Source organism: Plecotus auritus (genome assembly GCF_963455305.1).
Source record: "Plecotus auritus genome assembly, chromosome: 2".
In the NCBI taxonomy this organism is placed as follows: domain Eukaryota; kingdom Metazoa; phylum Chordata; class Mammalia; order Chiroptera; family Vespertilionidae; genus Plecotus; species Plecotus auritus.
In genome coordinates, this window is record NC_137771.1 from 97,415,910 (window position 1) to 97,432,706 (window position 16,797).

The 16,797-nt window shown below is 43.5% G+C and overlaps 1 protein-coding gene across 1 annotated transcript; it reads left to right on the plus strand.

Moving 5' to 3' along the window:
- Positions 1-3,455: 3,455 nt before the first annotated feature.
- Positions 3,456-11,641, plus strand: LOC308242902 (leukocyte elastase inhibitor-like). The gene is made up of 7 exons (XM_080657684.1): positions 3,456-3,509; positions 4,072-4,246; positions 6,122-6,259; positions 6,815-6,932; positions 8,649-8,791; positions 8,878-9,045; positions 10,708-11,641. Exons 2-7 carry the CDS (start codon positions 4,079-4,081, stop codon positions 11,107-11,109), a joined length of 1,137 nt encoding a protein of 378 aa, XP_080513810.1. The 5' UTR covers positions 3,456-3,509; positions 4,072-4,078; the 3' UTR covers positions 11,110-11,641.
- Positions 11,642-16,797: the final 5,156 nt, after the last annotated feature.

Consider the following 16,797-nt stretch of genomic DNA (forward strand, 5'->3'; position numbering starts at 1 on the left):
GAACTATGCAACTCTACCCCCTACCACTTACCCCTGGTGCCGCCTGCAGGAACATTCTACGCGTGTGGGACCACTGCTTACCTCTGCCTGCCTGCAAACTGGACGGGAATGCCTTTAAACTTTAGATGGTCCTACAAACCAGAAGAACTCCCTACAAACCCCTCTGAGAGGAAGAAGCAGGATATTAACTCCTTAGTCATCGTCCCTTTCCAGCAGGAAGTACCTAAGAGCAGTCATCACCCCTGTTCACCATAACATCCCATGGTCTTTGCTCCACAAGGCTAAAAGAAGCTTGTGGGACAAAGGGGGCGTGAAGGAATGAGGAGGAAACTGGTCTTGCAAGGCATATCAGGCCATAAAAACTGTGAACAATGCACTGCCCTGGGGAGGGGGGGAAGGGTCATTATCGGTGGCCCCAGGACAGATCATCGGATATGGCCTGGGGACCCCCAACACCTGGGGCCTTCCTGTAAGCCCATGAAAGGGGGCGGAACCATATCTGCAAGACAAAGACCCCAGAAGGTTATAAAAAGTGAAGCCCTCTGCATGTTTCTACACTCTGATTTGGAAATTATTCCCACAGTCCACTAGTGTTAATAAGCGGGGTCCCTCCCTTTTTCTAGGAAGCGTGCTTGGTATTTCTTTGGTCTTCTGCAACAGATATACCCTACCTTCCTGAGTGTGTATGTATCTCTGAGCTTTGATTATGGCCATTTATATTTTAAACTCACCAGGAGAACACTCCAATATTATTTGACAGAACAGTTACGTTGCCTCAACTCTAGACAGTAAATGTATTGATTGATTGATGTATAATGGTCAATTTTGTCTGAACCTTATATACAGTATACACATTGATTTAAGAAATGGCTTTGTTTTCTATTTAACCCAAATACAGCATGCCAGGAGAAAAAATAAAATTCAGAAAACTTTTTTCTTCAATTAACGTGTCTCAGATTTTAATTTAATAACTTCTCAGTGCAGCCTCTCTTTCTTGACTTTCTCAAAATTGACCTCTTTGAAGAAGCCAGTGAGTGGTGCTCTGGTTCTGTGAGAAATGGTGGAGAGCTTACCAGATTTGATAAAACCACTTGAATTTAGCAATAAGTGGCTTTCAATAAGTGTTGGTTTCTTTATTTAATAAGCTGTAAATCAGTCTAAAATCTTCATTATTAAACTCTTCCTGCTTAAAAGAAAATCTATAGAATTTTTATCACTCATTATTGGACCTTCCTTGACCCTTTTCATGATAAACAAGTTCTCAGAGTGAAAAACAAACAAACAAAAATCTACAATCCCTTTCACACTATATTGTCCATACTAAAACACACACACACACACACACACACACAATAGTACTTTTTCTTTGTTGCTGTTTCATGTTGAGATTTGTAAGAAAACAGGGGACAACTTTCATGAATGCAGAATTATTTCAGACCCTCAACCACTATAAATTTTGGTGAAGTTACATTCCCAGAAATTTAAAGTGGGAAACAAACAAATGATCCACAGAAATAGTGGTGTAGCCATCACTGTGAGTAGAATACTGGGGCTACATTCATGTTGGTTTCTAAAGATAGTGACATCAAGGTTGTTGTTTGGAACTGGGGACCCTGAGAAAGAAGATACCTACCAAGAAGGACTCCTGGTGGCTAAATGGACTCAAATTTATAAGACAGACCCTTGCAGCCATTTCTTTGGGATGAGGGGGACTCACCAGGAGGGCACTTCAAGGAGAAGACTGCACTGAACTGGCTGCCTGCACTGTGTTCCTGCATCTGAGCCAGCCCTTAGAAAGGAGTCCCTAGAATATATTTCAATCTTTAAGACTGAGGCTTTCCCCATTCATTTGGAAATGTGCACTTATATCCTTATCAGCATTTTCACTAACCAATCAGAGCAGCTCCATTCTGACCAATCAGGACAGTGCTTTTTGGAGCAATCAAACTTTGAGGACTTGGAGTCTTCTCTTGCATGAGAATGAACCAATCCGAAACCAGGGGTGGGGACTTCTCTCTATTTAAGCCAGCTCTTTCTGGTTCTGAGAGCACACTTTCTCTTTCCACTCAAGATTGTTTCCTGGAGAAACAGGAAGAGGAAGATGGAATGGAGCAGGTGGAGCAGACCAGAGCAGAGCAGAGCTTGCTAGCCAGAGAGGGCCACCTTGCCCCCTGCTGCTTCATACTAGTAACTGAGCTGCATCACAATAGAACTGTTTGCACTGAGTAAAGTTTCCTTCTTCACTGCACCCTAAATTGGGGATTCCTGGTGGCATTGAACTGGCATCAATGACCATCAGCTGACAGGACTGTTTTATCTTATACTGGAGGTCCCTCCCTATCTCACAAAACGAAAACAAATGCACAGAAAAACAAAACCAATTTGGAGTATACTGAGATTCAGAGGGGCTAGTTTGCCCTCTAAGAGGTGATACATTATGTCATCTCAATGATTCACACTTAGGCAAGAACTAAGCCATCAGGTCCTTGCCAGAGATCTGAGTTCCCTAGACTCAAAAAGGTGCTCATCTCCTGAGTAGTCCACCCTCATCTTGGCTTCTACTGGCAGTGCCCAGACTCCTGCTGTGTCCGCCCTGCTGCTCCACCCCGCTTCTTCTGCCACTCTGCCCCATCACCCTGCCCTTCAGCGCTGCCCTTCTCTTCCCTCAGGCCCAGAGCTGCACCCACTTCAGGGAAAGCTTTCGCTGTGGGCATTGTTAGATCAGGAGCCCTCCCAGGCTGCACCCACCTCAGGGACTATTTAAGGGCAGTGCTTGCGCTGTGGGCATTTTCAGATCCCTAGCCACTCCCAGGCTGCACCCACCTCAGAGATTATTTAAGGGCGGTGCTTGCTGCTACAGGCATCTTCAGATCTTGAGCCCCTCCCAGGCACCAGCCAGCAAAGGGTGAGGTCAGGGCACCAGGCCCATTAGGGAAGTGGGACTGAGCTGGTGAAAGCTGCCCAGGGCTGGGATTTGCTAGCTGCCTACTCCTCGCTCAGCCCTGGCCTTTGGTGGCCTGGGTATCAGCAGCCCCTGCCCTTTCACTGGGATTGCTACCTGCACTGCTCATCTGAGCAGGAGGCGACACTGGAAACATCTTCCACCCCATCCCCTAGCCTGCTGGCCTGCAATGGACTGGAGGCTGCCTTGTGGCTGGAAGCCAGAGCCAAGCCTGAGATCATAATATTTTTATTTCTTTCTCCATTTCCTGCCTCCCTGAGCAGTTTGAGACAGTTTTTAGGCAGCCCAGGAGGCATAGCTTTTCATTGCTGTGGAGGGAGGGAAGGAGACAGGAAGAGAGGGAGGGAGAGAGAGAGGGAGGAAAGTATGGATGGAGGGAAGAAGGGAGGTATGGAGGGAGGGAGGGAGGGGAGGCCAATGTGACCCTAGAGATTACTTTCCAATAACAACAGTAATAACTCCATGTATTACTTACAGGGAAGCAGCAGCACAACTATCCTTCCTTGCCCATCTCTGTGGAAACAAGCTCTGAGAGAAGTCAGGATTGGTAAGCAGGCTTCTGGGCTGAGGAGGAAGGCCAGTCACCAGCGCCTGAGGGTGTCAGAGAGGATGCTTGTCCCCTGCTCCTGGTGGGCTGCACCCCGACCCTAAGGCCCGTGCTGGGTTTTCAATCTCTCACTTCCTATACCAGCCTCAAGATTTGGGACACTTCACCTCTCTAAACATTAGCAACTGAATCTTGAAAATGAGGAAAATTGATCACTTTGCTGAAACTTGCTTTAATGGGGAGTTGGTAGCTCTGATTTTCTAGTAGAAAATTATCATTTCTGGTAAAGGGTGGGAAATGTGTGTGCTCCCCCGCTGAGTAGGAAAGGCCCAGTCCTGGCTGCTGAGTCTGCAACGCAGCGCCCTCTAGGATCCCTGGGTCCTGTCCCAGGTCGCTGATGGATCCTTGTCCCGTTCCCACCTGTGAGCTCATGGGACAGTGCTCTTGCCCTCCTGAAAAAAGGAAAGGAAGTACAAGTTTCGGGTATTTCAGGGCGAGGAAGACGTGGAGGAATGTCATTGCCTAATTTGCTGGTGTGCTAGGCCTCTGTCCTGTGTTGTAGCCTCACCATGGAGCAGCTGAGCTTGGCCAACACCCGGTTCGCAGTGGACCTCTTCCGCACCCTGAAGGACAACAACCCCTCTGGGAACATCTTCATCTCCCCCATAAGCATCTCCTCAGCGCTGGCCATGGTCTTTCTGGGGACCAGAGGCACTACCGCGGCACAGATGTCCAAGGTCAGCAGAAACTAACAAAAGGAGTCTGGGTTCCCTGTGCATCCCTACTAGGAAGGCGTGCCTTTGAGCTCTTACAGGGTGATTTAAACACTGTACTTGTGTGTTCCACAGCTATACAGGACGAGGCCAGACTTCCAGAAAAGCCCCAAGAACAGTTCATTTATATGCAGGCTTTCACTCATGATTGAGTTCTTACTGAGCACATACTATGTGCCAGGCACTGTTTTGTGTTTGACTGAGGATACAGCAGTGAAGAAAGCTACGAAAGCCCCGGTGGTGTGCTGCTTCTGTTGCAGTGGGCAAATCTTTGAAGGCACCTCCTCTCAACTCAGATTTTTCAGTTTCTGCTTTGCATGCAACCCGCAAAGGGCGGTGCTTGCGCTGTGGGCATTTTCAGATCCCTAGCCACTCCCAGGCTGCACCCACCTCAGAGATTATTTAAGGGCGGTGCTTGCTGCTACAGGCATCTTCAGATCTTGAGCCCCTCCCAGGCACCAGCCAGCAAAGGGTGAGGTCAGGGCACCAGGTCAGCAAAGGGTGAGGTCAGGGCACTATATAGACATTAATAAATGCCTGCTATATAATGTTACGTTTCAGCACAAAATAACACAGGGAATGCACCACAGTGGAGAAGTTGGCGGTGTTGCCTTTTAGAGGGAACAGGGCACCATGGGATTATATACTGCTGAGGCCTAGCCCGGTGCCTGGCACAAGTGCCTGTGTGGGTAGGAGGGCCTGAAGGAGAGGAAAGAAGTGAGGTACGGCCGTTGCAGGGACAGGGCCAAGCCCTGGGTGGTAAGGCAGGTCCCTGTTACAGCGAGAAGAAGCAGTAATGCCTGACCTTCCACACGGCCTTCATGGGTGTGGGGCGCACCACTGTGCTGTGTGGTCTTTGGTGAATTCTGAGAGGGGAACTCTAGCTCTCCCTAAGTAGGGGAAATATTACAAGGTGCCAGTAACTGGGGAAGGTCCAGCCTTGGATTCAAGTTTATCCATCTGTTCCAGCTCCAAATCTTTTATTTCCTCATTTTATGAAAAACCAATGGTCGTTACCACTGCAGACATGAAAGCATTTTTATATTTTCCAAAACCCACTTTTCATTTTACCCCCTGGTAATAATGGTTAGTTGCTTCTTGCAGGGTAATGTCAGCTTGTATTTTGAGGTTTATCCAGGGACTGTATTACCTCAGCAAAAAATAGTTTTAAGGGTTCCCTGCTTTTCCATTAAAGCAGATCTATCATAGCAACTGTGCAAATATTCCCTATCTTGGTGAGTAACTGGACTTTGTACATTGCGTAAGTTTATTCTTTGTGTGTTAAAATAAGGAACCACCCAGGACTCATAAAACCATAAAAGGATTCTTGATTTGTAACATGAAAATTAAACTTTTGCTGAATGTTAAGTTTATAGATGTTATTTTTAAGTTACTGACAGTGTAGTTTAAAAATCCCCTCAATTCTGTAATATCTTTGTGCTCCCACATAGGGGATGATTCTTAATTTTACTGTTTATTTCTGAGAACTTTCAGTAAAACTCTCTTTGATACAGAATTTATATATGAATATACCAGTTATGGTTTTCTTTGGAGAAAAAGCAGACATAGGTAGATATTTAGCCTATTACCCACTTACATTCATGGGACTATTATTATAAAAAGAAGTGATATAAAAAGAGCTTATAATGTAATTATGTTTCACAAAGCTATAAATTTTAGATTCTCTATTCTTTTGTTCTCCAATGAAATTTTAATAAAGTATTGGGCTGAGATTATTAATAATTAGTAATAAAAACATTAATTTAATTTATAGAAGCAAATGTCAAGGAATCCGTTTCAAAATAAATGGCTTTAGAAAGAATGTTTTCTCTATTTTAGACTCTTCACTTTGATGCGGTTAAGGAGATTCATTCCAGTTTTCAGAGTCTGAATGCTGATATCAACAAGCGGGGAGCTCCCTATATTCTGAAACTTGCTAATAGGTTATATGGAGAGAAAACCTATGAGTTCCTCCCTGTGAGTACTTTACATTCACATTCTAAAACTCACGAAACAGTGCAGACATTTTCCAGCACAATCAAGTCACAGAAGTCAGTTTTTATTTTTATAAACATTCAGAAAACAATACAGAATTTAAACATATGACAGTATCCCCATTAATGATTCAATTTCATTTGATAGTCTTCACAGGAAAAGATTGACCCTGGCTGTTTTATTAAAGCAAGAGTGAATTCTATAATTCACTTCCAAGAACAATCAGTGTATACTTACTATAAAAATGTCACCCAAAGGTTAGAAAAGAATTGGTAAATTTTATACAACACCAACACAACTGAACTGTACACTTAAAATGATAAGGTGGTAAATTTAATGTTATGTGTTTTTTACCATTATGCAAAAAGTATAAGGGTTAGCATTTTTTTGTTACAATGAAATTTATATCTTTTAGGACAATTTCTATTGTTTTTAAGGATTTTAGAAAACCATTTCTGTATGTAGTAGGAGTTATTCGTGGGTTTTTTGTTGTAGTTGTTTTGTTTGTTTGTTTTTTAACTTTTTAATTTTAAACAGGAGTTCTTAGCTTCAACCCAGAAAATGTATGGTGCTGAACTGGCCAGTGTAGATTTTCAGCGAGCCTCTGAAGATGCAAGAAAGGTGATAAATGAGTGGGTCAAAGGGCAGACTGAAGGTAAGAGAGTGGGCCGAATGTAGTCATTCATTACACACTGGGTGTTCTTTTCCTCCTTCCACTTTCCCAGCCTGCAGATGATTCCCTGCCCTTTTCCTCTGTCCTCACCCTCTCGCTGGGGCTAACCTCTGCCACTGCCCAGTGCCAGACAGATTTTAAATGTGAAAATTCCTCAAAGTGGAAACTTCAACATGCTTTCATTGAAGCAGCTAAATATTTTCCCCATAAATTCACAAAACCATATTTTAAAATTAAAACTAACATTGAATGTAGGATAAAAAGGATAAAGCTTTGAGGAAAACGCATCCTGGCCAGATTATGGAAAAGAATCCTATACAAAGAAGCCTAATATGCTAAGTGCCTGGTCATCCAGTCAGTCGTCTATTCAACCAATCAAAGTGTAATATGCTAATGATATGCTAAGGCCACTCAACCACTCACTATGATGTGCACTGACCACCAGGGAGCAGACGCTCCAACTGGTTGTTTATTTTGCTGCTGGGGTCCAGCCGATTGGGACTGAGGGAGACAGGCAAGATACACCCAGGAAGCCTCTCCCAGTCCCTTTCTGGCTGGCCAACCTCCCAAATCCCTCCCTAGCCCCGATTATGCATCGGTGGGGTCCATCGGCTTGGCCTATGTCCTCTCACAATCCAGGACCCCTTGGGAGATGTCAGAGAGCCAGTTTTGGCCTGATCCCGCTCAAAGCAGGGGCTGCCCCTTGGTGATCATTGAGCTCCCACAGGGGGAGTGCCACTCAGCTAGAAGCTAGGCTCACAGCTGGTGAGTGCAGCGGCGGTAGTGGGAGCTTCCCTTGCCTCCACAGCAGCGCTGGGAATGTCTGACTGATGGCTTAGGCCCACTTCCCATGGAAAGCTGGGGGTCCCTAAGCCAGCAGTCGGACATCGGACATCCCCCGAGGGCTCCTGTACTGCGAGATGGCGCAGGCCAGACTGAGGGATGGAATTTGGTGCACTGGGCCTCTAGTCTGTAATAATAGAAGCATAATATGCTAATTAGAGCAGACGACCTTCTGGAGACCTGCCGGGTGAAGCTGTGGTAGTGAGGACTGAGGCAGCCACAGCAGCAGGGGCCAAGCACCTTGCACGATTTTCATACATGGGGCCTCTAGTATTCTCATACTTGTGACACAAACTGCTGTGGCCTTAAGTGTTTTGGCAAATGTCTTGTCTAAGCTGTCGGGGTGGCTCCATCTCAGCTGTTTTCCACGACAACTCTCTCTAACCTCGTCAAGATCTGAGTCAAGGCATCTACCCAACACCGGTCTCCCATCCAAGGCATGGCCATGCTGTGGTCACAAGGGAACTGGTGTTTCAGAGGCCTAACTGTCCTCGCCTTCTGATATCTGTTAAAATAGTTTCTGTGAGAGCAGCTTCCACTTGGAGGCTTTGAAGAAATGACTTATTTAAAAATCATTTTCATTAAGAAATATTTTTTATGCCTGCCAAAGAATGGCCATTCACAAAGAAGGCTCATTGTTTCTCATATAATGCAGAGAAGACTGTTCTGTTTTTAGCTTTTAAACCCTTTAGTTGGTTTATTTTACAGTTAAAACACACTGGTAGGGCATTCCTAACTTAATACATTAATGGGAATTAAATAAAAAGTATGAATATTTATTGCATTTCAATGCAATTCAAAAATGGAATACTGATATGTGATTTTTTTTAAAAAAAACTTACTTTATTTCTTTAGGGAAAATTCCAGAATTGTTGGCTGCAGGCATGGTTGATAATATGACTAAACTTGTGCTAGTTAATGCCATCTATTTCAAAGGAAACTGGCAGGAGAAATTCAGTAAAATGGCCACAATTGATACACCTTTCAGATTGAATAAGGTGAGATGATGTAATTACAAAATTGCTCTTTGCTCTAAGAGAATGCAGATAATAATGTGAGTGACTTGGTTTTTTCGACTATTCAGAAAGACACAAAAACAGTGAAAATGATGTATCAGAAGAGCAAATTCCCATTTGGCTACATTGAGGACCTTAAGTGCCGGGTGCTGGAGCTGCCTTACCAAGGCAGGGAGCTCAGCATGGTCATCCTGCTGCCAGATGACATCGAGGACGAGGCCACGGGTCTGAAGAAGGTAATGGCTCCCATGCTCATGCTTCATGTTTCCGTCTGACACATCGGTTCTGCCTGTGTGTATGTTGTGTGGTAGTGGCCCATCAATGTTTGCTACTCTGAAGCCCTAAGATTAGCTTTTTTTTTTTTTTAATATATTTTATTGATTTTTTACAGAGAGGAAGGGAGAGGGATAGAGAGTTAGAAACATCGATGAGAGAGAAACATCGATCAGCTGCCTCCTGCACACCCCCTACTGGGGACATGCCCGCAACCAAGGTACATGCCCTTGACCGGAATCGAACCTGGGACCTTTCAGTCCGCAGGCCGACGCTCTACCACTGAGCCAAACCGGTTTCGGCCCTAAGATTAACTTTTCAGCAACTGTCAGTGAACAGTTGTGGCGGGGGACATCTAAGGATCTATATTAAATTTAACATGTCAGTGGCAGCTCACAGAAATGTTCTTAAATGAACTTTAGAGAAAAGTGCAGTAAAATTAGAATTGTTTTATTGAAACCAATTTATTAAAATTAAGATTCCCAAAACATTTAGAGTAGGTAGCTTCATCTTGTACTATGACATCCTATTATTACAGTGCTCATTCTCATCACAATTCATATAGATTGTGAATTAAATTTCTAAGAGCTACATGGTAGAAAAGACCCATATGAAAGCTAAGCCTATTTTATGATATGAACTTTGTATGATGTTTCTATTTTATTTCAGTTAAAGGCAAAGACATTTCTTGTCAGGCTAGGACTAGGCTAAACTGTGAAGATTATGTTTTTTCTTTAGTGTCTCTAGCCTACTGTGTGGTTTTTCTCTACCCTCTCCCTAACCAAACTGTTATCAGGAAGAGGTCCAATATTAATTATTTGCATGTATAAAGTCTGTACTAAAATCAGTATGTTCCTTCTTTTAATTGTATTTTCATATTTGTCTCTTCCCTGATTATAAAGAGAAATTCTCCAGCCTCACAAAAGAGATAATCAGCATCAGTAGAACAAGTGGAATGATGGGTCCATTCTAGTCCAATAGTAGTAGTGATATGGTAATATAATAGCTGACATTCTTGTGGCAATTACTGTGTGCCAAGTGCTTTGCATACATTAAGTCATTTAATGCTCACAATAGTGCCATAAGAGGTAATATTATTAACCCTCTCCCAATTTTAGATGAGGAACTAGTCCCTTTTTTTTTTTTTTACCCAGAAGCTAAATCTATTAGAGATTTCTTCAGCACAGTGAGTTCACAGAAAACCACAGTGATCAGTAGGGTTCAGAATAGAAGAAACAGAAGAATACTTTTGAATTTTACCTTGCACCAATCAACCAGTTAAAGGAATAACAGCCATCATGGCCTATCACAGTAATCCAGTGTGGTAGGGGTTTAGGAAAACCTGGGTGGATGGATGGGTGGGTGGGTGGATGGATGGGTAGTTGAAGCATCTAATGTCCAAAGTCCCTGTTACTTGGGCCCTTGATGGCTTGGAACAGAGCTCTGTTCTATTATCACCAATTGCTGAAAAGAAATGAAATCCTCCAAATGGAATCTATTTTGGCACAAAGCATGAAAGAAACGAATTAGCAACTGATAACATGAGTCCATTCATGTAATTAATGTTTATTACCTTGCTTATGTGAAATAGTTCTCACCTCTTCTTTTGCCCATTCTCATTTCAGATCGAAGATCAATTGACCTTAGAAAAACTGCATGAGTGGACCAAACCTGAGAATCTCAGTTCCATTGAAGTTAATGTCCACCTGCCCAGGTTCAAGCTGGAAGAGAACTACAACCTCAACTCTCACCTGGCCAGCCTGGGTATAGAGGATCTCTTTAATAGCAAGTCTGATCTGTCTGGCATTTCAAGAGCCAGAGATCTTTTTATATCAAAAATTGTCCACAAGTCTTTTGTGGAAGTAAATGAGGAGGGCACAGAGGCCTCGGCTGCAACAGCTGCAATTCTCATGGGTTGCTCGCTTATGCCAGTAGAAAATGTTGTGGCTGACCATCCATTCATTTTTTTCATTCGACACAATCCCTCAACTAACATCCTGTTCTTAGGCAGACTTTCTTCTCCATAGAGACTGTGGAAATCCAAGGCCAAGCTCACAGCTTCATCACTGGCCCTTTCAATGGTGATAGTTTTCATATATCTTCTGCAACAAATCTACCATCCCAAAACAAATCTCTAACTTCCTTTGTAATGTCAGCTCTGTTGGCTGTTTACACCCATTAACTTTGGCATAGGTATCTATTTTCCTTTCTTTATATTGAAAAAGTTAGTGATTGCTTTTGAATGCACCAAGCAGATATGTAGATTCTTGACAGTGTAGTAAACTAAGAAACTGCTGTACTTTCTTGATAGCCATGAGAAAAATTATAATACTGTAATTTATTTCACAGATAGATTTCTGGGAGCTATGATAGAGAGACATTCATTGTTGAAGGGAGTCTTAAAAACAGACATTTAATTGAAATATAGGAAAGAGCCCAATAAAGGGTTGGATTATGAAGATAAATTTGCCTTGGCCAGTGTTTCTCACCCTTTGTTCTAAAGGATTGGTATTCTATTATAGCCCCTCTGATTTCAAACTAGTAAAGAGCTTATTTTCCATTCCACCTGGTTTGTAGTTTGTGTGGGATCACAAGGAATGAAGAAGTAAGTGTCTTATCTTAAAAGATGCCATGAAACCACAAAAAGAGAAGTGTAGTAGGAGAGACTGTTAAGCAAGAGCGGGAGCAAAGAACACACTGTTACCAGCTTCTTGTGTGTTTTCTGATAAGGGCTCCTGATTTCCATCGTCTAGTCCAGACTGTGATAGCAATGGGATGGCTTTATGCAATGCTGGATGGGGCAGGGGCTCTTTGATCATTACAAACCTTAGTCAAATGCACTCCTTGGAATGGGGCTTGAAATGCTGCATTTTCATGCTCCCACAAAGCTGGTGGGCTGGCTAATAATGTTTCCTAAGATTCTGCTAGCCGGACTGATCTCAGTCCTCTTCCTGTTCCTATCTGAACTCAGAAAAGACAGGACTAATGGGGTTCTTGGACTGACAATACTGACATCCATGATGATAGTAAGTGAATCCATGAAAGAAAAAGATTTTAGCAAATCTGTTGACAAGCTTTCCTTCCTTTTTTTTCTTGAAATACTCACAGTACTGGTTCCTACAATATTCAAGGTTCTCTTAGCTATAGGAAAAACAAGAAAAGCAAGTCATTGCATTCTGTAATCCTTCTCTTTGGGCTCTTATGCTAAAATCTACTCAGTGATTTAGAGTACATTGTGCTAATCAGGTAGAAACTGAACTGCCTGGTCCCATGCAACTCTGCTCAAATCCTTCTCTTTATATATGAGAGAACAGGCTAGTGGACTATAAATAAATTATTGAAGGTTAAAACAACTAGTAAATTTCAGAGCAGAAACTAGAATTCAATAAATATTTTATGTGGAGAACATCTAATTCTTGTAATGGTGAACTAGGTAACTCAGACCTTTTAACACAACCAAAAAACCAAACCGAGCAAGCATGAGCCCAAAGGCAAGGGAGCTGCCATGGTTATGAAGTACTCAGCAATCCGGTGTAAATTGGTGACTACAGAAACTGGGGCCACTTTTCCTCCAGGGGCATTTCCCAATCCAACAGGGTAAAAGGGCATGGAGCAGGGATTTTGATGATGTTCAAGGCCCGGCTGGCAGAATTTTGGCCTGTCAAGTATGGGGACTCCATTGTGACCCTGTGCTTTCATTTGGCAACATAAGAACTACACTCTAGGAGTATGACTGAAGCAGCTCAGAATGTAGCCCTGATGTAAGTCCTTGGAAGTCCCCCAAATTCCAGTCCCTTGAATTGGATTACATCTATTCTGGTTTGCTGCTATCCAGAGGCATATGGAAGAAGCAAACAAAAATCATCCCTAGGGGAAGATTACCCATAAAACTCAAATCCTACATAATAAAAGTCTAATATGCAAATTTCCCCCTCTGGTGGTGGTTCAACCAGGAGACGGAGAATTTGACCGCTCGCTATGTCATGCGCTGACCACCAGGGGGCAGCATGGAACATGGTGGGCATCGGCCATGTGGTGCTGGCAGCAGGCAGTAGTGGAGGGGCTGCTGCCCAGATGGGCCCCAACGTGAGCAAGAGCGAGACCATGGTGGGATGTTGGAGCAGGTGAGTGTTCGGCACCAGGCCAAGGCAGGTGCGACCAGCTGAGGTGGCAGCGGGCAGGACCGCCACCCGGCTCCCAGGTGCTGAGGGAAAAAGGGCAAATAGCAATATTAAAATATTTATTCTAATTATTTCCCTTTCAATGTGCAGGAGTCTGTGCACCAGGCCACTAGTTATTTTTATAATCAGCTTTTTAAACTACACTATTTAGCACATAATCAAAGATAAGTGGGATGGGTGAAGAGCTATGACAACATGAATAAAAATCAGGACGAAAAAACAGATAGTGCAAACAGAAGTACAGGGGTTCTAAATATTGGAATAATCACACACAAATTATAAAACAACACTTTTATCAAATTGATAAAAACCAAGGTTAAACATTTCAGCAGATAACTAAAAATTTAAAAGATACTGCATATTTGAATAAAAATGAAATAGAGCCCAGCCAGGTATGGCTCAGTGTTTGAGTGCTGACCTATGAACCAGGAGATCACGGTTTGATTCCCAGTCAGGGCACATGCCTGGGTTATGGGCTCGACCCCCAGTTGGGTGTGTGCAGAAGGCAGCCAAAAAATGATTCTCTCTCATCATTGATGTTTCTAGTTCTCTCTCCCTCTCCCTTTCTCTCTGAAATTAATTTAAAAATATTTTTTTAAAAAAGAACAAAATGAAATAGAAATCCTAGAACTCAAAAATATAACACATGAAAAACTAAATAGATAAATTTATCAACAAATTCAACAGAAAAAAAAAGTGAATTGTCAGACCAGAAAGAATTACCCATAATTTCTTCCAGAAAGACAACTATAATGAGTAAAGCCTAGAAAGACAAAAGAATGGAAAACATAAAAGGAAGGATAAGAATAGTCAAAATAGTAAGAAGATGTTTAACAGGAAAACATAAGGCAAGAGACAATATGCTGCGGGATAATATTTAAAAATCTAACACTCAAAATGTGTATTCTAAAACTTACATGTAAAAACATCAATTCACAGATTTTAGAAATCCTACTTATCCTCCAAGCAGGATACTACAAAGAAATCCATCTCTACTCACATTCCAGTGAAACTACAGAAAATCAAAGAGATAATCATGAAAGAAATAAAAACAGCCAAAGAAAAAAGACAAAGTATCCTCAGAGGAGCAACAGTTAGAAGGACAATACATAAATCAAGAGAAATTATGAGAATCAGAGATTATAGACTGATTTAACATGCTGAGAAACACCACCCAAAACTCCTGCCAGTCCAGAATTATTCCATACCCAGGAAAAATAGTCCTTAAGATATATTCAGACAAACAAAAACTGAGAGAGATTAGAAAAAAAATTCTAGAGAATATTATTTATGCCAAAGGAACATAAGAGTTGTAAGGAAAGAACAAGAGCAAGAAAAAATCCCTCCTATCTAATAAAGAGGGAATATGCTAATTTGGTTTCTCTTCAGATTGCATAAATCTCACCTTTTACTAATTGACTACCCCTCCCTCAAAGATGGCAGCGCCCAGAGCCAATAGGAGGCAATATGCTAATTGACTGCCCCGCCCTCAAAGATAGCAGTGCCCACAGCCACAAGATAGCAGTGCCCAGTCCCCTCAGCCTTGCCAGGGCGGAAGGCACGTGGCCTGGCTGCACCACGTGGCTTGCCTCAGGAGTTCCCCAGTCCCCTCAGTCCCCCAGCCAAGGCCAGCCTAAGGCGTAGGCAAGCTGTGGATGGCGGCTGCCCAGCTGCCCAGGTCCGCCTGAGGCTCAGGTAACCAGGGCCGGCTGAGGCTTGCGTTATGGGCAGTGGCAGCAGCAGAGGTGTGATGGGGCGTCGCCTTCCCCTGATTGCTGGGTCACCTCCCGCCCCTGAGGGCTCCCGGATTGTTTGAGGGCAGGCCAGGCTGAGGGACACCCCCTCCAGTGCATGAATTTTCATGCACCAGGCCCCTAGTTTAAATATAAATTTAAATAAATATTGACCATATAAAACAATAGTAATGTCTATAGAATTTCAAACATACACAACAATAAAATAAATGATACCTTTGATGTTGGGAAAGAAAAATAGAGGTAACATTTCTGGAGTCCTTACATTTTCTGTGAAGAGAATAAAAGTACAATTACCAACACTAGCTGCTTAATGACATTTTGGTCAACAACAGAGTACATCTACCATGGTGGTCCCACAAGATCATAACGGAGCTGAAAATTTCTTATTGCCTGGTGATGTTGTAGCCACCATAACACTATAGTGCAAGGCATTACTGATGTGTTCGTGGTGACGCTGGTGAAAACAAACCTACTGCACTGCCAGCCATAGAATAGTACAGCATATACAATTATGCACAGTACATGATATTTGATAATGATAGTAAATGTAGTTATTATATTATAACGTTTATCATTATTTTAGACTGAGTAATCTTTCTATTTATGAAAGCACAATGTTCTATAAAACAGTATGCACTGTTACAATGGCAGCAGCCTCATACATTTTGTGTTTATTGTGTTTCTTGATGGAATCATTTTCTCTTGTGCTGGACTTAACCTCATGCTGTTTTTTACAGTAACATGCTGTACAGAGTTTTTGCCTAGGAACAATAGGCTACACCACATTGCCCAGGTCTAGAGTAGACTGTACTGTCTAGGTTTGTGTAAGTGCACTTTATGATGTTTGCACTACAACAAACTTGCCTAACATGTTTCTTAAAACATATCCCAAAGGTAGGTGGCACATATCTGTACAATTATATTGGACTAGAGGCCCAGTGCACAAAATTCGTGCATGGGGGAGTCCCCTCAGCCCAGCCTGCACCCTCTCCAATCTGGGACCCCTCGGGGGATGTCCGACTGCCAGTTTAGGCTCGATCCCAGTCGGACATCCCTCTCACAATCCGGGACTGCTGGCTCCTAATTGCTCACCTCTCTTCTTGCCTGATCACCCCTATCTGCGCCCCCACCCCCCCGCCGGCCTGGTCACCCCATGCAGCCCGCTACTCAGTCATTTAGTTGGCCCTCACTAAACCCCTTCCCGGCCTGGTTGCCCCATGCAGCCCACTGCTCAGTCGTTTGGTCATGCCTCACTAACCCCTCTGCTGACCTGGTCACTCCATGCAGCCTGCTGCTCAGTCCTTTGGTCGGCCCTCCCTAACCCCTCCTCCAGGGTCTCTGCTCTCCAGGTGACTCTTCCATGCACATCGCCTCCCCTTTGTCGGGGGTCACCCCGTATAGAGCCCTGTTCCCTCTGCTGCCACTTTCTGGCCTCTCCTCTGTGTTCCTGGGACCCTCACAATGATGTCCGCCCCACCTCATCTCTGTGCTGAATCGCCAGTTTCCACTCACAAATCCAAACACTGCCGGTCCATCCCAACTCATTCATCAGCACACACTCATCCCGCGGGTCCTCCTTTCTGAGCGTGGAGCCTGGCCAGACCACATTGTGAGCCCAGGCAGGAAGGAATCCTGGCCAAGACTGGGGGACCAGGCTGTGTGGGTCAGGGGGCAGAGTGAAGGGACACCTCCTCTGGGGAGGAAGCAGCGCCCCCTGAGCATGTGGTGCTTGAGCCATCTACCTGGGAACAGGGGTCAGGGGTCAGAAGAGTGTTTT